At 37.6% G+C, this 21,914-nt stretch overlaps 1 protein-coding gene across 4 annotated transcripts in view; it reads right to left on the reverse strand.

Moving 5' to 3' along the window:
• LOC101900562 (homeobox protein 13) overlaps positions 1-21,914 on the reverse strand; it is a 124,312-nt gene that overhangs the window by 49,214 nt on the left and 53,184 nt on the right. For all 4 annotated transcript variants that reach the window (XM_005185470.4, XM_059131021.1, XM_059131019.1 and 1 more), the window contains exons 2-5: positions 20,257-20,496; positions 19,355-19,824; positions 6,564-6,636; positions 961-2,096 (exon numbers count right to left, since the gene is read on the reverse strand). In XM_005185470.4, coding sequence (XP_005185527.1) covers positions 961-2,096; positions 6,564-6,636; positions 19,355-19,824; positions 20,257-20,347 — 1,770 coding nt within the window. In that variant the 5' untranslated portion in view covers positions 20,348-20,496. The remainder of the gene's footprint in view (positions 1-960; positions 2,097-6,563; positions 6,637-19,354; positions 19,825-20,256; positions 20,497-21,914) is intronic.

The raw sequence follows: 21,914 nt of genomic DNA on the forward strand, positions 1-21,914 counted from the left end.
TGTGGTGATATGTCTTGCTAACAATATATACATTAGTAGTGGTAAGAGACTCTCTCGCTTTGCTAATATGATAAATGAAAATCGGGAGAGAATACGTGTGCTTAGTTTATACTTTTTCGTTCGAGGCTTCGAGGATTTTCTTGCGAGATAAGATTTTTGGCTCTCTACCAGCCCTTATCCCAATAGAAGAGCCATAAAAGCTTTGTTCTAGATATATGACCTCTTAACACTTATTAAGATATTAAATACCTTAAAAAGCTTTTCCATGAACAGATGACCTTTAACAGCTTTTCTGTGAATACAATAACTTATATATCTTAAAAAAAAACCTTTAATCGCTCTTTTGAAACTAGAAGGCGTTCCAAAGCTCTTTCATAACGATTTTATAGAAAAAATACTTATTCAAGAACCTTCTTGGAAATGAATATCTCTCACCAATATAAGAAATTTGTTTTACAGACAGAAGACCCTTTTTAAACAGAAGAGCCCTAACAAATCCTACTACCAACAAAAAACTTTTGTCTTAAATAGAAACCCCCATTTTAAAGGTCTCCTACAGGCAAAATGCTTATTAATATTTTCTATATACTTAAAAACTTGTTCAGGACTTTTAATGACCGAGCCCCTCTGAGAGTCCTCTTTAAAGAAAGACTACTATACATTTATCCTCTGGTAGACAGGAGATGCAGTTCTACCCTCCCGCCCGTGTGAGTAGTGTTTCCGATTATCTATACCGCCATATTGGCCTTACAATATATGGTATATTAATTTTTTTGTACAATGTTAACATGATGACCGCAATAACATTTTCGCACCCCCTCCCCCCGTTTCCTCGCCTACCTTGGATACCAACACGAAATTGGCATCCGAAATTTTCCAATTTCAAGCCGGATAAAAGTTAAACAATTTTAAATGACAAAAAAAAAAGAAAAAAAAAAAACAAACGATTCATTTACATACCTTTAGCGGTCGTGTTGTGATATTCGTTGAACCCGCCGATGTGGCGGAGAGAGTTGACAAACGATACGGCAGAGTGGTTGAATGCGGTGTTTCTGCAGCTGATGCCTCCTCGTTTGCTGTGTCAATAGACGATAATTTGGGCTTTTTAGTCGGAGGTTCGGGCAAAATGTCACTATCCGTTTGTAAATCCCCATTGTAAATGTTGTCATTTCCGTTTCCCAGGAATTTTGCAGATGATGGCGGTTGTTGGTGTTGTTGTCGGTGTAAGACACCATCATTGTCGTCGCCACGAACATTATTCCGGCCATAGGCAGACGATGATGACGACTCCACTAGTTGTTGTGAGGTGGCAACAGCTGGCATTGTCACAGACGTGTCCATATTAAAATCTTGACCGCCACTACCACCGACTCCACCACCACCACCACTGCTACTACTGCTGCTTCCATATTCATGATGATGACTATTGGCCGAATGTTGACGATGTTTCAGCTCCTTTTCATGCTGATGCTTTAGATGCTGTTCCCGGTGCTGATGTTGGTGATGTTGATGCTCTTCCGTTTTGTAGTCGTAGTACAGGACGGAGGGCAGATTTTCGGGAAAATTAAGAATTTTACTGGAGCCGGCACCAGATGTGTGATGTTCTGGATGATGATAGTGGTGATCGTTATTGTTGTTGTTGTTGGTTTTATGTTGCTGCTGCTGCTGTTGTTGCTGTTGTGTCTGCTGCTGCTTCTTTAGTTTTTCCTTTTTCATTTTCATTTGCTTTTCCTTAAGCTCTAATGCTTCCTTGCGTTTTTGCTCCTCTTTTTCTTCTCGATGTTTCTTTTTGGCCATTTGCTGTTTACTGTGATGGTTTTTGTAGGGGCTTTTACCATACCTATACGTACTGTCATCATATTCATTATCTCCGACATAATCAGCAGCTACACTATCCTCATCATCATCATCATCATCCTCCTCGCCGTCGTTTTGCCCAAATTTATAGGTTTTGTTAATTTTCGGCTTCTTCATTGGCCTGAGAGTAGTTCTAATTGTGGACTTCTCATTGGGCTGTATCCTCACTGTCGAAGATTCCCCATATGGTGTGGAATAGTCATCATATCGTGGCGTTTGGCTCGTTTGCGCTTTCTTGTCTGCAACGAAAATAAATGTGAGGAAGGGTAAAGGATATATTAAACGTCTGTCAATCAAAATGTTATGGGGTTGCAAAGATTATAAATAATTTTGTTGAAATGTCAAAAATTATGATTTACAAGGGGGGGGATACAAAAGAACGGAAACACATGTCACAAAGAAAGACACATGTTTAGAGTAATGGAAGCCGAATAATGAAAAAAATTGGAAAAACCTAAATAGTTCGGGGAAATTTGATCAAAAAATTTAGAAATGTTTGCGGTTTTTCTTCGAAAGATTGATGCAAAAATATTTTGGCTTTCAACGGAAATAGAGATTTCATTTCCTTGGTGACTTATAGTAAAATTCGATGAAGAATATTTTTGTTTTGACGTCATACTTGTAAAATGATGATTTGTTGGAATTTTTGCAGAAACTCTTAAAATTTTAGATTCGTTGCAATAGTTTGTGTTCGTGTTAGTACTCAAAATGCTCAGTTTGACAATATTTTTTAATAAAAATTTCATACATGGTACTAGCTTTCAAGGTTATAAATATGTATTATTCAAGTTTTTTTCTTTTTCAAAAATAATAATAGGAAAATATTTATGTTACGAAGCAAAACGTTTTCAAATCGTTTATTTTGAGGTTTACCGAGGAGGATATTAGTAAAAAAAAGTAAACAAAGTTTACAACATGTTAAAAGCTCCCTTATGTCCAAATCCATTTTCGAAGATTTCGCTTTTGAAATTTTGTTACGGATCACTGCCCAGATGTTACCCTTAGCATGTTGACCAGGGACATTTGCCCAACACTCACGCACTCCGTCGTGCTGTAAGTTGTTGTGGTCCATTTTACAGCCAAATATAATCCAATGGTCATCCAAAATGCTGGAATTCTTCCCTGTCCTTAACTATCTTCTCAGGCGTGTCGATTGGCTTCAAATGTGTGATCAGGATTTTTTTTTCTGTTTTTAGATCATTTGAACCCCTAAATATTTTGCGATCATCTTCATAACCAAGAGGTTCTTCTGTATCTCCAATTTAGACTCTTCTATATCATTTGCTTGTCTACAATATATGGCTATATTCGTCAACGAAATCAGCATAAAAAAGCCAGAAGTTCGCCTTTTGTGTATTTCGGATATTGCCTTTAATGTTGATATTTTTTCACACAATAGTGTCCTTACTCTAACTTCATGCGAGATTTCGTGCCGTTTGGTTTCTATTTGTGACCACTATAACGGCTACAAAATTAGGAACATTGTTATTTGTTGGTCCATTTCAATCCCTAAATATATTGCGAACATCATAAGAACAACAGGCCTTGCGGACATCTTTAAAAACAACAGGCCTAGCCCTTCTGAGTCTAACCCTAGCCTTGTGAAAATTGTCGTGAGGATCGGACAATAATTGCAATCTATATATAACCCCAACCTGTGTTGTAAGGTGAAAAAAAATTACAAAATTTACACTTCAATATTATAAGTCAAATTGAAACCAGTAAAGAAAGTCTTAAAGTCGAGCGGGGCCGACTTTATGATACCCTACACCACTTTGCTAATTAAGTAGAGCTCCACATAACAATTAAAAGTTTTTATGGGAGAATTCAATCATACACCCTATGATTATATTTAGAATTTAAGGTTCAAAGAACTAAATATGCCGAAGCATTTGTATCTTTTAAATTCGGAATTGTATTGTCCATTTGGTGCACAATTAATTTGAAATCAGATAAAGATATATATGGGAGCTATATCAAAATCTGAACCGATCTCGATAAAATTTGGCAAAGATATTTCTGAGCTGTATTTGATATATTTCCCTGAATATCGTAGTTACAGAGTGCATATTACGGCTGTGGGTAACAAATATAACAAACCGGATGAATAATATATATGGAAACTATAGCTATATCTGAACCGATCTTCACATTTGACATACTAGCTTCTAAACTCAATTCGGTCGTAAGTGCCAAATTCCATCCCATTTGGACATATATTACACGTTTGGTGCACAATAAAAAGCAAATCGGACGAAGATATATATGGGAGCTATATCTAAATTTTGACCGATTATCTCCAATTTCAATAGGGTTTGTCCTTGGGCCAAACAAAAGATCTTTGCAACATTTCATCTGGATCTGGCAATAAATGCGACCTGTACTTTGTTTACAAAAATACATGGACAGACGGACGGACGGACAGACGGACGGACGGACATGCATAAATCGACTCAGAATGTGATTCTATGCAGATCATCAAAATGAACTATGGGTCTATCTCGTTTCCTTCTGCCTGTTACAAACAAATGCACAAAGACATAATACCCTGACCACCTTGTGGTGTAGGGTATAAAAATCGCATGCGATAAAAAATATGAAAAAATAAAAATGTCACAAAATCGTACAAAATCTATATTAACATCATTATTGGCATCGTTTTATCCGTTTTATTTTATTCCCGTATTTGCAGAGGGCATTCTGAATTGAAAAAATTTGTCGAAATCGGTCCAGCAATTTTTGAGATATAAGCATTCTAGCTAACATCCTCTTCCTTCATATATATACATTGTATATATTTCCCTATATATATCCGATATTTTTATTATCGGCATCTACGTAACGGTCAGAATTGACCTGTTCGTCTATATTAACAATATTCGCGGTTTAATATAAAATTTGACTTTTATTTAACAGAAATGTTATGGTCTATTTCACCCTCTAAATATTACCCTATGATCATCAAAATTGGAAGGCTTCTGCCCAGCCCTAAGCTCTAGCCCCATGCTAACTTCCGCTTCGATTGGTCTATAATTGCGACCTGTAGAGCATCTGCAAAATCATGAAATCTTTCAGTTTTTGGTCCATAAATATTATGCGATCATCTCCAAAAAAAACAGGGTTCTATTCTGGCCCAACCCCGACCTCCATTCTAAATTTCGTGAAGATCGCGCCATTATTGCGACCCTCCAGAATATTTTCGCGATAATATTCGACATTTATTCTGATGCCACGGTCTATTAATACGAGCGGAGAGCGACCATCGGCTGTTATTGCCGCTCACACCTTCACCATGGCCGGCTCTTGAGTTCTGGTGGCCAACCGAAGGTGCACATTTCAGCTGACCTCTTTGGCAAGTAAACACTATCATTTTGTTTGTTTACAAACTGCTGGACCACAAATGAGAAAACTCTCACCGGAGAAAACCAAATTCGGCACTTTACCACTTTCGGCCAAGCTAAGTAACTCTTTAGCTCTTTTGAGTCTATTGTCTTTCCAACAGATCGGTGTAAGTTCTTGCACTTTTGGAATTTCAAAGGCTTTACCTCGAGCTCATTTTTCAATATTTTCCGAATGGAATATTGCGATATGTTCAGTTCGGTCACTGCGACGCGGGTTTCGATCAAGTCGCTTATTTACTTTCCACTTCCTTGACGTCGGGCTACGCTACCAGTATCACGTTAATGAGCGATGGTACGAGACACAAACGATTTATTCACATTTAAATGCTGGAGTGCTGTAACGATAGCCACTTGCGGGTTTTTCAGCCAAATATAAAGAAATCACACTATCACGATTGAATTCCATCACGAATAACTTTTTTTCTGGAACACTCTTAGCAAAATGCTTTTGTACGCTTGTAAACAATATAATGAGCTGTCACGGGATTAATTTGAACAGCTGTCGGGCGAGTGGTTTGGAAATGACAGCAGTCTGAATTTGGTTGCAGTTTTTTCATCTCGGCCTGTATATCCGATAGAAGTGACCTTTTAATATACATTAAATTTGCCGGGATTACAAAAATTCGCGATTCAGTAGAAATTTTCGTTTTTTTTTACGCTAAAGTTTACGTTCATTTTACCCGCTATTTATTGGCCGATGACTGTCTGTCCAACCCTGAACTCCAACTTCCGCGTCGGTTTGTTGGTTCATTGGATTGGTTCATAATTTCTGTTTTTGGCCCATTTAACCCCAAAATATTTTGCGATCATCTCCAAAACCATTTTAACATGGACAAACGGACGGACCGACTCATCTCGGCGAGATAGGAAGATCCTATCCGAGGTGTAAAATAATTTTTGGCCCAATCATACTTATAATAATGTTGTAGGGTATAAAAATTAAAAAACCTAAATTTATAACTTATCTGGAACAGTCATTTAAAAATATCTTCTGGTTTAAAAATTCCGAAAAAGCAATTATAATTCTAAGAAAATATTTCTCTCGAAGGTTTTACTAGCATCTTTCTTTGTATCCATCCATGACTATTACCGAAAAATATTCTCAATTTATTCATAATTTATTTTCCCATCACTAACTATTAAATATTTCTTTAGGATCCCCAAGGAAAAGTAAACCCAAAACCGCATTGTCCGACAAAACCGAAGAATACCTTTTGCACTAAAGCGCAACCACAACGCAAGCACAAACTAAAATTACGAAGAAATTTAAAGCCAAAGCCCACAAAAAAAATTACAACAACTTACCGCATTTTTCCCACCAGCAAAATATTTCACCATCCATGCACAAACAGACCTCACAGCTATCGAGACGTGGCACCTGAAAATATTCAAAAACATCATCAGCGTTAATGAAATATTCACTGACACAAATTCAAATGTACACACACACCGACACACACAATTTATCTACTGAGGTATTTTTCAAATAAAAACAAAACAAACCAAAGGATAATAAAGTGGATGTTGGCGTGGCAACGTAAAGGACTTCCAAAACAAGAATATTAATGTGTGAAAGCGAAAATGTAATTACACGACGAGAGGGCATTTATGTTCAAAAATATTCAATAATAATAACAAACAAGTTACAACAAGTAGTAAGTTAGGCCGAGCCGAACTTTGAATACCCTCCAACGAATTTGGAAATTTTCAAAAAATAAAATCCTTAAAAAATTCTGTTAAAATTTTAAAAATACCGAATATAACCGATATATTGGGGTCTATACGACGTGGACCTACATGGGCATTGTTTGTCATAAGCCATTACCACATAATATAGCTAAAATCATTAAAATGTCGTATATAGGGAGGTACTGATCTATCGGAGCTGTGCGAAGACCTGGACCAGCGTAGACAATTTTCTGTCACAGACTGTAGCATCCCTTATGAACTTCATATACGACATCTCAAACAATTTCGGTGGGTATTGAATATAGGGAGGTACAGATATATTTTGCCTATACGAAGGCCTGGGCCTGCATAGGCAATTTTCTGTCATAGACTGTAGTTCCCATTACGAACTCTAAATACGTATTTTGAAACAATTCCGGTTAATAATGTCGCTAAAATCATCAAAATACCGAATATAGGGAGGAACCCATTATATGGGGGCTATACGAAGACGTGGATCTGCACCGAAAAATTTCTCCCTTATGCTGTAGTTTTCATTAAGAACTTCAAATACCAAATTTAAAACAATTCCGGTGAATAATGTCGCTAAAATCATCACAATACCGAATATCGGGAGGTACAGTTATATGGGGGTATACGAAGACGTGGACCTGCCCAAATAATTTTCTGTCATAGGTTGTAGTATCTATTTAGAACTTCAAATGACAGATATGAAACAATTCCGGTAAATAATGTCGCTAAAATCATCAAAATATCGAATATCGGGAGGTACCGTTATATGGGGACTATATGAAAACGTGGACCTACCTTAATCGGCCTACTGGAAAAATAAACATGTGTGCAACATTTTAGCCTTCTATCTCAATTCGTTCGAAAGATAGCGTGATTGCAACAGACAGATGGACCTCATTAAATCGACTTCGAATTTTACGCTGATCAAGAATATATATACTTTGTTGGGTCCGACATGAGTATTTCGAGGAGTCACAAACATAATGACAATATTAATATACCCTCCATAGTATGGTGAAGGGTATAACAAAAATACAATGGGACGGGGCTAAAATGGAATATTTGAAAGTGAAGAAAAGCGAATTTTCCATGAAGTAACTGTAGCAATATTTGTTCGCTTTAGCCTTGTTTCACTGTCGGCTAAATACCTGCCCGAAAACTGTAGTGTAATCAATTGACATCAAAGCATTTAAAATTAATTGCACGGCTGTTACAACGTTCAAAACCGCAATTTCCAATTTATTTAAAATTTTGGTATTCCAGTGATGAGGTTTGTTGTTCAGCTAAGCGGCTTTTATTGCAGGAAAATCGGATTGCTTCCCAAGCTGTGCCCATGCACACAATTACAAATGCGACAGACTATATGGAAGCTTAGATTCAAAGAAATAGAATTATGAGTGTGTGGCAGGAAGGATATGGAATATGGAAAATATTTGAATTTCAGAAGCACAGGGTCCGCGATTGAATATTATTATATCCTCCACAATTTTATGAATGGTAAGACCCTACAAAGCATATACATACTCTGGATTAGCGTAAAATTCCAAGTCGATTTAATGAGGTCCATCTGTCTGTTGTAATCACACTTTTTTACCAACGAATTGAGATAGATGGCTAAAATTTAGCAGACATGTGTACTTGACCAATAGGCAGTTCGTAATGGGCATGTCAGTCCATGTTTTTGTATAGCAGCCATACAACGGTATCTCTCGTATTTTAATGCGGCATTATTCACCGGAATTGTTTTAAATTTCTTATTTGAATTTTTAAATCGGTAATACAGGCTATGACGGTATCTCCCTTCATTCGGTATTTTTATGATATTAGGGACATAATTCTCCGGAATTGCTTCAAATTTTGTTTGTGGAAGATCTTAACGGATATTTTAACCTATGACAGAACATTGTTAATGCGGGTCTAAGTCTTTGTATATCAAACATATAACAGAATCTCCCTTTATCGTTTTTATACCCTCCACCATAGTATGGAGGGTATATTAAGTTTATTATTCCGTTTGTAACACCTCGAAATATAAATTTAAGACCCCACAAGGTATATATATTCTTGATCAGCATAAATTCTATGCCGATTTAGGGATGTCCGTCCATCCGTCTGTCCGTCTATTCGTCTGTCCGTTTGTGGAAATCACTCTAGCTTCCGAACGAAACGAAGTAGATTGACAAAATTTAAATCAGATGTGTTTTATGTCTGCAGGACTTTTGATATTGCAAAATGGGTCATGTAAGTCTACGTTTTGGTATACCCCCCTATATAATGATACCTCTCTTTTCGGCATTTTGGTTATTTCGGCGACATTATTCACCAGAATTGTTTCAAATTTGAATATTTGAAGTTCGTAATGAACACTTCAGCCTAAGACAGAAAATGAGCCATGTGGGTCCTCGTCTTCGTATAGCCCCCATTTAACGTTACCCCCGATATTCGGTATTTTGATGATATTAGCGACGTGATTCACCGGAATTGTTTCAAACTTGGTATTTGAAGTTCGTAATGGATACTACAGCATATGACAGGAGATTGTCTGTGCAGGTTGACGTCTTCGTATAGCCCCAAGATAACGGCATCCTCGATATTTGGTATTTGGATGATTTAAGCGACATTATCTACATGAATTGTTTCAAATTTTGTATTTGAAGTTCGTAATGGATACTACAGTATATGACAGGAGATTGTCTGTTCAGGTCCACGTATTGTACCTCCCGATATATTTTATTTATTTTAGCTACATTATTCACCGATTTTTTTCAAGTTTCGCATTTGAATATTGTAATAGCTTATGACAAAAGCTATGCAGGTTCATGTCGTCGTATAGACCCTAATATAAGGGTTACATTCGGTATTTTTAAGATTTTAAGAGATTTTTTTTTTCGGATTTTGTATTTTTGAAAATTGCCTAATTCGTTTCAAATGGTGGATGGTATTCAAAAATCGGTCCGGCCGAACTTATAGCTTTTTCACTTGCTTTTCCTTTTTTTTATAAGCGACACTTTTCATCGGAATTTTTTCTAATTTCGTATATCTTAATGGGTACTACAGCCTATGATAAATACATATGAGAGCCACGTCATCCACACTATAATATGTTGGAAGCCCCCAAATCCATTGGCTGATTTCATTTTTGAAATAATGCCATAGGGACTTCAATGAATTTTACCTTTGCAAGAACTTCTGTTAGACTTCTTCCCTATCCTCATAGAAAAATCCGTATAGATTGATTTTCAATTATGACCTGTAGAGCGCGTGCAAAATCAGGAAAATTTTAATTTATTTTTCGGACAATTTGAGCTCCTAAATGTAAAAACAATAGGCTTAATTCGGACCAAACCATATTATCCTGCACAATTTCGTGAGATAATTGTGAGCTGTAGCGTGATTTCAAATTAACATGGTCAGACAAATGGACATCCATAGCTGTTTCGACTCAGCTCGGTGAGATAGGAAGAACAGTAGGCAGGTTAAATTCGTAAATGGGCTATGTCGGTTCACGTTTTCGTATAGCCCCCATATAACGGTACCTCCCGATATTTGGTATTTTCCTGATTTTAGCGACATTATTTACCGGAATTGCTTAAAATTTCGTATTTGAATTTCGCAATGGACACTATAGCCTATGACAAAATTTTTGTATGCAGGTCCAAGTCTTCGTATAGCCCCCATATAACGGTACCTCCTGATATTCGGTATTTTAATGATTTCTGTACATTATTCACCAGAATCGTTTCAAATTTCGTGCTGAAAGATCCTAATGGGTACTACAACCTATGGCAAAACATTTTTCTTATGTCGGGGACTAATATTAATAATAAACTTGAAATACCCCCAACACCTAGTGTTGCAGGGTATAATAACTAACAACATTCGATAATATGAACATATTGGCGTTTTCATCGGGATTTTCGTATTTTTCCAACGAATTTTTGCATTCTAAATGCAATTCCGCAAATCCACATCAAAAAAAAATTATTTATCCAATTTCGTGACTTTTGGAGATTTTTTTTCAAATTTGTCTTTAGTAAAAACCTTCTCACTGCAATTTCAAACAAATAAAATAAACATCAAATAAATAGGTCCAACCGCTCTCAATTGATTTTTAGAACATTTATATGTATGTATATAGACTGCGATACATTAAGTGTGGACCTAATTGAAAGCTATCGTGACACCAGCCATTCAAACGGGCGAACAGACACCGCTGGATGGACTCCAAGTGTCCTGATGTCTTCCAATGGGGCAATTTTCAGTAGTATCAAATGTTGTATCCTCTCTATGTTGAGGGTATACACATAGAAGACACGTTTATCGGTGTATTAAAATCAATGAAACAACTCATTTAAATCTCCGGAGGTAAATTCTCTCTCTTTATGCCCTGCACCACAAGGTGGTCGGGGTATTATGTCTTTGTGCATTTATTTGTAACAGGCAAAAGGAAACGAGATAGAACCATAGTTCCTTTTGATGATCTGCATAGAATCACATTCTGAGTCGATTTATGCATGTCCGTCCGTCCGTCCGTCTGTCCATGTATTTTTGTAAACAAAGTACAGTTCGCATTTATTGTCCTATCCAGATGAAATTTTGCACAGACCATTTGTTTGGCCCAAGGACGAACCCTATTGAAATTGAAGATCAAAGTTTAGATATAGCTCCCATATATATCTTCGTCCGATTTGCCTTTTATTGTGCATCAAACGTGTAATATCTGTTCGAATAGGATGGAATTTCGCACATACAACCATATTAGGCCAAATTTGATCGAAATCGGTTCAGATATAGCTATAGCTCTTATATATATTGCTTATCCGATTTGTTATTTTTGTCATCCGCAGCCGTAATATGCCCTCTGTAACAACAATATTTGGGGAAATATATCAAATGCAACTCAGAAATACCTTTGTTAAATTTTATCGAGATCGGTTCTGATTTGTATATAGCTCCCATATATAACTTCGTCCGATTTAGCTTTTATTTGGCATCAAATGGAATGGAATTCGGCACTTACGACCGAATTGAGTCTACAAGCTAGTATGTCAAATTTGGTGAAGATCGGTTCAGATATAGCTATAGCTCCCATATATACTGTTCATCCGATTTGTCATATTTGTTACCCACAACCGTAATATGCACACCGTAACACCGATATTCAGGGAAATATATCATATACAGCTCAGAAATATCTTTGCCAAATTTTATGGAGATCGGTTCAGATTTGCATATAGCTACTATATATATCTTTATCCGATTTCAAATTAATTGTGCACCAAATAGGCAATACAAGTGCGAATTTAAAAGATACAAATGCTTCGGCATATTTAGTCCTTTGAACTTTAAATTATACTTATAATCATAGGGTGTATGTTTGAATTCTCCCATAAAAACTTTTAATTGTTATGTTGAGCTCTACTAAACTAGAAAAGTGGTGTAGGGTATCATAAAATCAGTCCCGCCCGACTTTAAGACTTTCTTTACTGGTTTTATTTTATATGGGTTAGTGGATCCTTAATGTAAAAATTTAAAACGTCTTCTCTTTGTAGACCTAATTTTTTTATAATTCGTTTAGTAATAATTTTGTGTGCTACATAGTATCGATTTAATGGAATTTCCGTTATTCAATTTCCATAATTTACTTTTATTTGTAATTGTTATGTTTTATGTTTTATATTTATAACTCGCGCCAGTGACCCAGAAATGAAAAGGCACTCCCTCCAACCCGTCAGTAAGCAACCGCAACTCTATTGTAAAATCGTCATAAATTGAAATTCATTATGATGTCTCTCTCTCACTCTATCTCTTCTCAATTCCGGAGAAATTTATAAGCCACTCATCTATTTTGTGTCATAAATGTTGCTTTTGTCCAATAAAATATTCGAATAATTTCTTTATAATCCGACGGTTGTCACAGTTGTTTTCCCAGGAAACCACACGCACACACAAATACAGACGCACACACAAATCCCCTTTTATTGTTTTCTGTTAAGCCGACAGGTTTAACAGTTTGTTCTCCCCCACTCGATTTTAATTAATTACATCAATTTTATTAATGTGCCATAAATTAATGACAAGGCTGTCATAAATCTGCTGAGCGGAGAGGAAAAAATGAAAATCCTCAACAATAACACGGATGAAAAATAACACCTGAACCTTGGAAGGGATTTGCCAGAGATAAGGGCACAAGTTGTCTGGGAATACAATGGAGACGGTCTTTTTGGTTTATTTCGGGAAGGCAGATAAAAAAACTGCAACAGAGTCAAACGCAATAATTTTTAATTTTTTCTTTAATTTTATTGAGTGAAAGCAAACAAGTAAAAAAACATAAAGTTCGGCCGGGCCGAACTTTAAATACCCTCCACCTTAGGGTAACGGAAACACAAGAACGAATTATGACCCACAAATACCAATTTTTAGACATAATCGTGGGAAAATGTGGCAAAAATCATCAAAATACCGAATATCGGGAGGTACCGCTTTATAGGGCTATACAAAAGCGTGGACGTATACATACAATATTTCGGCAACGGAGCTAGAACCTATTATGATCAACTAATTCTAATTTTTAGACAAATCCGCAATAAAATGTGTCAAAAACCATCAAAATACAGAATATCGGAACATACCGTTAATATGGAGGCTATACCAAAGCGTGGACCTATACATACAATTTTTCGGTGCACGAACTAGGACCTATTATGACCTAAAAATATCAATTTTTTAGACAAATCCGGCAAAAATCATAAAAATACGGAATATCGGGAGATACCGTTATATGGGGGCTATACCAAAGCGTGGACCTATACATGCAAAGTTTCGCCACCGGAACTAGAACCCATTATGAACAACAAATAGCAATATTCAGACAAATTTGTGAAAAAATCTGGCAAAAATTCTCAAAATACCGAATATCGGGAGATACCGTTATATGGGGCCTATACCAAAGCGGGGATCTATACATGCAAAGTTTCGCCACCGGAGCTAGAACCCATTATGATTACCAAATACCAATTTTCAGACAAATCCGTGAAAAAGTGTGCAAAAATCATCAAAATACCGAATATCGGGAGGTACTGTTATATGGGGATTATAGCAAAACGTGGTCCGATATATCTCATTTAAAATATCAACCACCCTAGGCACAATAACAATTATTCTGCTAAATTTTGACTAATGTGGGCTGCATCGTGATTTCAACAGACAGACGGACAGACAGACGGACGAAATTGGTCACCTTTGGCACGAATTGTGGGCTTCAAACAACCATTGAAACCGTCACAAGCTGCCCGAATGATGCTCTGTGGTGTTTTGGCATATTCCCGGCGAAGCGCTTGCGTGAGGTGATCGACACTTTGGTATTTTTAGTGCCAACCTTGCTTTCCAAAATACTCCAGGCACAATAGTCCAACAAATTGGTATCCGGAGATTTTGGTGGCTATTGTGTGCTGGAAATGAATCCCAATTTGTAACCATTCTTAGCTGGCGCGTGCGGAGTCCTGTTGGAATGTCCAAGGCCCGTCGCCAAAATATTTGTGTGCCCTAGGCTTTAATACACCATCCAGAATATTTTCGCCATAATAGTCGGCATTAATTCTGATGCCACGGTCGATTAATACGAGCGGAGAGCGACATCGGTTGTTATGGCGGCCCACACCCGGTGCTTGAGTTCTGGTGGTTAACCGAAGGTGCACCTTTTCATTTTGTTTGTTTGCAAACTGCTGGACAACGAATGTTTTCTTATCGGAGAAAACCAAATTCGGCAGTTCACCACTTTCGACCAAGCGAAGCTCTATTGGGTCTATTTTTTCTGTTGCGGTGTAAGTTTTGTACTTTTTTTGAATTTCAATGGCTTTACCCCGAGTTAATTTTTTAACATTTGCCGAATGGAATTTTGCGATATGTTCAGCACACGAGCCTTTATTTGGGCCACTGCGACGCGGGTTTCGATCAAATCGTTTTTTTTTTTACTTTTCGAACCTTTTCTGCTGATGTTGTTGTTTTCTTCCGTCCACTTCTTTGACGTCGGGCTACGCTACCAGTATCACTTTAACGAGCGATGGTACGAGACACAAAATATTTATTCACATTTAAATGCTGGAGTGCTCTTACGATAGCCACTTGTGTTTTCCAGAAATCACAATATCGCGCTTGAATTCAATCACGAATAATTTTTTTATGGAAAATTCTCACCAAAAAATCACACGTTTGCTTGTAAGGAATATGTAATGAGCTGTCACTGGAATAATTAACAGCTGTCGGACGAGTGGCTTACAGGGTTGCCCATATTCGACGGACCCATCTGGCAACGCCATAACTTTTGACATAGATGTCACATCGCTTAATGACATACCGCGTTTAAAGCGTCAGACCAAGAAAATTTTTACCATGAACCAATACACGCCACGCGAGCGCTCTGAAATAGTTGAAATTTACATTCAACAGAAGAAGTCAATTGTGAAAACTCAACGTGCTTTTAAAACATTAAACAAGTTAAAAAGTATCAGTCGGTATTGCCGCCAGAGATATACCCTCAGCCTATGTTCGATTATCGTTTGACCCTCTATGGAGCAGATCCCGAAGGAATGGGCCAATATTGCCCATTTCCTATCGGACTCAAAATATGATATAAATATTTCGACAGATGTGCCAAGTCTAAATGGAATCGGATGTTAATTTGGCGATTTATGAGCTTCATGGGTACTCAAAATTTCAATATTTTGTGGGGGAGGTACTTGATGGAGTGGACCGATATTGTCCATTTTCACACCTGTCCTAGCAATTACGCAAATATTAGGATTCGCAAAGTCGGAGCAAATTCGGATTAGCCTTTCTCTTTCTGTGCAAAAAATTTGTTTTTTTTTTTTTGAAAATTTCGACCTTTTGTGGGGGAGGTACCAGAAGGAGTAGGCCGATATTGTTCATCTTAACACAAGACCTTGGGTTAATATAAATATTGGGATGTGTGAAATTTGAAGACAGTCGGACTCTTACATAACATTTTACGAGAGTTGTAATTATTCAAAATTTTGACCATTTGTGGGGGAGGTACTTGATGGAGTGGACCGATATTGTCCATTTCCACACCTACCCTAGCACTGACGCAAATATTAGGATTTGCAAAGTTTGACCAAATTCGGATTATCCTTTCTCTTTCTGTGCAAAGAATATATTTTTTGAACATTTCGACCTTTTGTGGGGGAGGTACCAGAAGGAGTAGACCGATATTGTTTATCTTAACACCAGACCTTGGGTTAATATAAATATTGGGATGTGTGAAATTTGAAGACAATCGGACTCTTACATCACACTTTATGAGAGTTGTAATTATTTAAAATTTTGACCCTTTGTGGGGGAGGTACCAGAAGGAGTAGGCCGATGTTGTCCATTTTCACACCAGACATAGCACTGACGCAGATATTAGGATTTGCAAAGTTGGAGCAAAATCGGATTATCCTTTCTCTTCCTGTGCAAAAAAAAATATTTTTTGAAAATTTCGACCTTTTGTGGGGGAGGTACCAGAAGGAGTGGACCGATATTGCCCATCTCCGAACTCGATCTAAGTTTGACAAAAATATTACGTTGTAGCCAATTTGGACCAAATCGGATACTCCCTTCGAGAGTTATCGTGCGCACCAGCCAGCCAGACAGACAGACAGACAGACAGACGGACGGACGGACGGACGGACATCGCTAGATCGACTCCAAATGTTCTGAAACGGATTTGGTCCAAAGAGACCTAGGGTCTAAAACCGTTATTTCGACTAGGCACGTTTTGGCCGTATCAAATGATATATACCCTCTGTAGCCATATGGCTGAGGGTATAAAAATGTGAGAAGTGCGCCTTCTAAGAACACCATTAAGCGTTTATACGAAAAATTTTCGACTGGTAAGGCTCTTTCTAATCCGAAGAGGCCATATAAAAGTCGACCAAGGCGATGGGCAGAGAATATCGCTGCCGTACGAGCCAGTGTTGAGAGGTCCCCAAGAACATCCCAAAAACGCCGTTCTCAGCAGTTGGGCATGGCTCGGTCCATTTTACAACGGATTATTCGCATTGATTTGCATTTGTTCCCGTACAAAATTCAATTGACGCAAAGAATGTTGCCTGCGAACAAGCCATAAAGACAAGTCACAAACATGGGTCCGTCGAATATGGGCAACCCTGTAGAAATGACAGAAGTCTGAGGTTGGGTGCGGTTTTTATACCCTCCACCATACTATGGAGGGTATATTAATTTTGTCATTCCGTTTCTAACTCCTCGAAATTCTCATGTCAGACCCAACAAAGTATATATATTCTTGATCAGCGTAAGATTCTAAGACGATTTAGCCATGTTCGCTTATCTGTCTGTCTGTCTGTCCGTCTGTCTGTCTGTCCGTCTGTCTGTCTGTTGTAATCACGCTATCTTTCGAACAAATTGAGATAGAAGGCTAAAATTTTGCACACATGTATATTTTCCCAGTAGGCAGGTTAAGTTCGTAAATGGGCCATGTAGGTCCATTTATCATGTAGCCCCCATATAACGGTACCTCCCGATATTCGGTATTTTGATGATTTTAGCGACATTTTTCACCGGAATTATTTCAAATTTGGCATTTGAAGTTCGTAATGGATACTACAGCCTTAGACAGAAAATTATCTGTGCAGGTCCACGTCTTCGTGTAGCCCCCATATAACGGTACGCCCCGATATTCGGTATTTTGATCATTTTAGCGACATTATTCACCGGATTTATTTCAAATTTGGCATTTGAAGTTCGTAATGGATACTACATCCTAAATCAAAAAATGAGCCATGTAGGTCCACGTCTTCATATAGCCCCCATATAACGGTACCCCCCGATATTCGGTATTTTGATGATTTTAGCGACATTATTTACAGGGATTGTTTCAAATTTCGCATGTGAAGTTCGTAATGGATACTTCAGCCCATGCCAGAAAATTGTCTGTGCAGGTCCACGTCTTCGTATAGTACCCATATAACGGTACCCCCCATATTCGGTATTTTGATGATTTTAGCTACATTATAAACAGATTTTTCTTCAAGTTTCGCATTTAAATATTGTAATAATTTATGACAAAAGTTGCCTATGCAGACCCACGTCTTCGTATAAGCATTCGGTATTTTTAAGATTTTAACAGAATTTCTAACGGATTTTATTTTTTGGAAATTGCCAAATTTGTACCAAATGGTGGAGGGTTTTAAAAGTTCGACCTGGCCGAACTTACAGCTTTCTTACTTGTTTTTATCTAACCTTGTGTAACCTCTCTAGCCATATGGCTGAGGGAATAAAATATTTTCACTTTAGTAGGAGGGTACCGATATATGGGAGTAGAGACAATTTTCTGTCAAAGATTGTAGTGCCTATTAGGAACTTCAAACACGAAATTTGAAACAATTCCGTATAATAATGTCACTAAGATCATTAAAATACCGGATATAGGGAGATACCGTAATATGGAGGTTATACGAAGATTATACATAGACGTGGTACCCACACATAGCCGTGATAGCCATTACTATCATTACAACATTTGACACGAAGAGACAGACGGACGGTCGTAGTTAAATTGACATAGAAATTACCCCCGATATTCGGTATTCCGTTGAAAAATGTCACAAAAATCATCAGAATACCGAATATCGGGGATACCGTTATATGACTATACGCAGACCTATATAGACAATAGCCTTTCTGGAGGTAAAGTACTCACAAAGAACTCATTGTGTAGAATTTCAGACAATTCCATTGAAAAAGGGGCTAAAGACATCCCATCCCAGATACCCAATGTTGTTGATAGCGTTATATGGGTGCTATACGATATCTTGGGCCAATTGAGCTAATTCCCTCCTAGGGGTTAAAGTAGCCACAAGAAACTCCTTGTGTAGTATTTCAGACAATTCCATTGCAAAATGTGGCTAAAATCATCAAAATACTGAATATCGGGGGGTACCGTTATATGGGGGCTATACATGGACCGATATAGCCCATCTTAGAAAAGACAGACCTGTGCAAAATGTTAACTTCCTATCTTAATTCGTTTTGACTGTAGTGTAATTACAACACACGGACAGACGGACGGACGGCCAGGGCTAAATCGTCTTAAAATTTTAAGCTGATCAAGAATATATATACACAGTCGGGTCTGAAATTATTATTTCGATGAGTTACAAACGAAATGACGAACTTAATATACCCTCCATACTGTGTATGGTGGAGGGTATAAAAATAATAATTTAATTTAAAGTAAAATATGAAATTTTTTAAAATTGAAAATTCCCAAGAAATGATAATTAATGAAAGTGCTGGCAATGGACGTGTAAATGTTTAGAATATTTTTTCTTTTTAATTTTTTTGTTGCTTTGCTAAATATTTTTCCAACCTACCTTTTGGCCGTGAGTGTATTTTTGGCCATTTGTGTAACAGGATGCCGCACGTGGCAAATGGATTTCTTGTTTTTCCGTAATTGCAGGCGTTGTTTCATCTATCCTTGTGGTGTCCTTGTTGTTATTGCTATTGTTGTTGTTGTTGTTACCATTCTGGCTAGCATCATTAGTTTTCAATTTAGTTAAAATGTCTGAATCGGTTAGTGAGCTCTCGGTATGTTGTTTACCAGCGAAAACAAAAGACGCACCTCCAGCGCCTCCTCCACCCATACGTTCCTCATTCGCTGTCGAACCATCCACCGCACTAAAAGGCGAGGAACCCTTTTTGCTTTCAAGTGATTGGTGCTCCTCCGCATCTGAAGTTTTCAACATCTGCTGTGATAGCAAACGTGTATCATATTTCGCCTGTATCTGTTCCGTATCCAAGTCATAAAAACTTTGGTCATGATCATCAAAGTATTCATAGGGAACTGTAAGGAAACGAAGAATCAGATGATGAACAAGTAGAAGCAGAAGAACAAATGAGAAATAAAAATGAAAACAATGTAGGTATCCAGAACACTTGTGTGCCGGTGTGTTCTATTTGATGGTGCTCGCAACAATGACGATGATTTCTAGTTTCTATTAAATGTAACTTAAATAAATTACTTTTACTACACTACACATACACATGAATGTATAGATGTATGTGTGGGAGTGTGTTCATATGTTCTCTCATATGAATGGAGAATGATAAATGGAGAGGAAAGCAAAAAAAAAAATAACCATGTTTTCTTTTCGAAATTGTTACAAGTTTCGCTTTCCATTTCGCACATAGAAGCTGTGCATTCATGTGAACACTTCACATACACACATACATTTGTACCCACACATATGTGTGTGTGTGTGCATAAACTACATACCTGCTTGAACCAGCGATGACAATTGTGTGCTACCAAACATACAGGACACGCAACATATCCAAATACAAATGATTCTCTGAAAATTCCACATGATTTCTGTGTGTCCTTTCGTTTTTATCCTGATTTACCGGATATGAAGTCTAAGATACAAGTTTGAGTTGTCAGATTCCTGTGATGATATGCTATTCAATTTCTATTGTGTTCCCCCTTTTGTTATTGCTGTTGTTCAAGGATATTGATCTGGAAATAAAAAAGCAAGGGGTGGTATTTTTATTGGATTAGAAAAACAAATATTTCAAATTTAAGTTGATTTGTTTGTAGAATTTATTGTAGAAGGAATTTCATTGATATGCGTCCTGTAAAGAATATTTTATCTTTATATCCCGTAAATATTAAAAATTTATACCATACTAGCAAGTGCCCTCTACTTCGTATGCGGAATAAGGTATTTATATTAACTGAATTTATGTTTAAAGAATTTTTTTATCCAAAATAGAATGACCACAATTTATTAATATCAAATTATAAATTGGATGCATAATTTCCACCTCCCAACCCTAAATCAACCCTAATGCCAAATGATGGAATTCAAGCGTGATAGTGTAATTTCTTTATATTTGGCTGGAAAATCACAAGTTGCTATGGTTAGAGCACTCTAGCATTTAAATGTGAACAAATCCTTTGTGTCTGGTACCCTCGCTCGTTACCGTGATACTGGTGACGTAGCCCGACCTCGAGGAAGTGGACGAAAGAAAACATCAACATCAGCAGAAAGGGTTCGAAAAGAAAAGAAGCGACTTGATCGAAACCAGTGTGGCAGTGACCGAAAATTGTCTCGTGAGCTGAACATATCGCAATATTCCATTCGGCAGATATTGAAAACTGAGCTTGACGTAAAGCCATTGAAATTCCAAAATGTGCAAGAACTTACACCGCAACAGAAAGAAAATACACTCAAAAGAGCTAAAGAGTTGCTTCGCTTGGACCAAAATGGTGAACTGCCGAATTTGGTTTTCTCCGATGAGAAAACATTCGTTGTCCAGCAGTTTGTAAACAAACAAAATGGTCATGTTTACTTGCCAAAGAGGTCAGCTGAAAATGTGCACCTTCGGTTGGCCACCAGAACTCAAGCGCGGCCCTAGTGATGGTGTGGGCCGCCATAACAGCCAATGGTCGCTCTCCGCTCGTATTAATCGACCTCACGGTCGATCAGAATAAATACCGAATATTATCACGAAAATATTCTGGAGGGTGCATTAAAGCCTTGGACACGCGAACATTTTGGCCGCAGACCTTAGACATTCCAACAAGGCTCAGCACCATCGCACTAAGCACGCGCCAACCAAGAATGGTTACAAAATGAGGTTCCTTGCTTCATTTCCAGCGCACAATGGCCACCAAAATCTCCGGATACCAATCCGTAGGACTATTGTGTCTGGGGTAATTTGGAAAGCAAGGTTGGAACTAAAAACACCAAAGTATCGATCACCTCAAGCACGCGCTACGCCGGGAATGGGCGAAAATACCGCAGAGGAACACTTGGGCAGCATGCAACTGTTTCATTGGCCATAATTCGTGCCAAAGGTGACCAATTCGAACAAATCTAAACAACTTATTTGATGCTAGTTTTTGTCGGACTTTTTTTGCTTTCATTTAAT

The sequence above is a fragment of the Musca domestica genome, unplaced genomic scaffold (genome assembly GCF_030504385.1).
Source record: "Musca domestica strain aabys unplaced genomic scaffold, Musca_domestica.polishedcontigs.V.1.1 8, whole genome shotgun sequence".
NCBI classification, from domain to species: Eukaryota; Metazoa; Arthropoda; class Insecta; order Diptera; family Muscidae; genus Musca; species Musca domestica.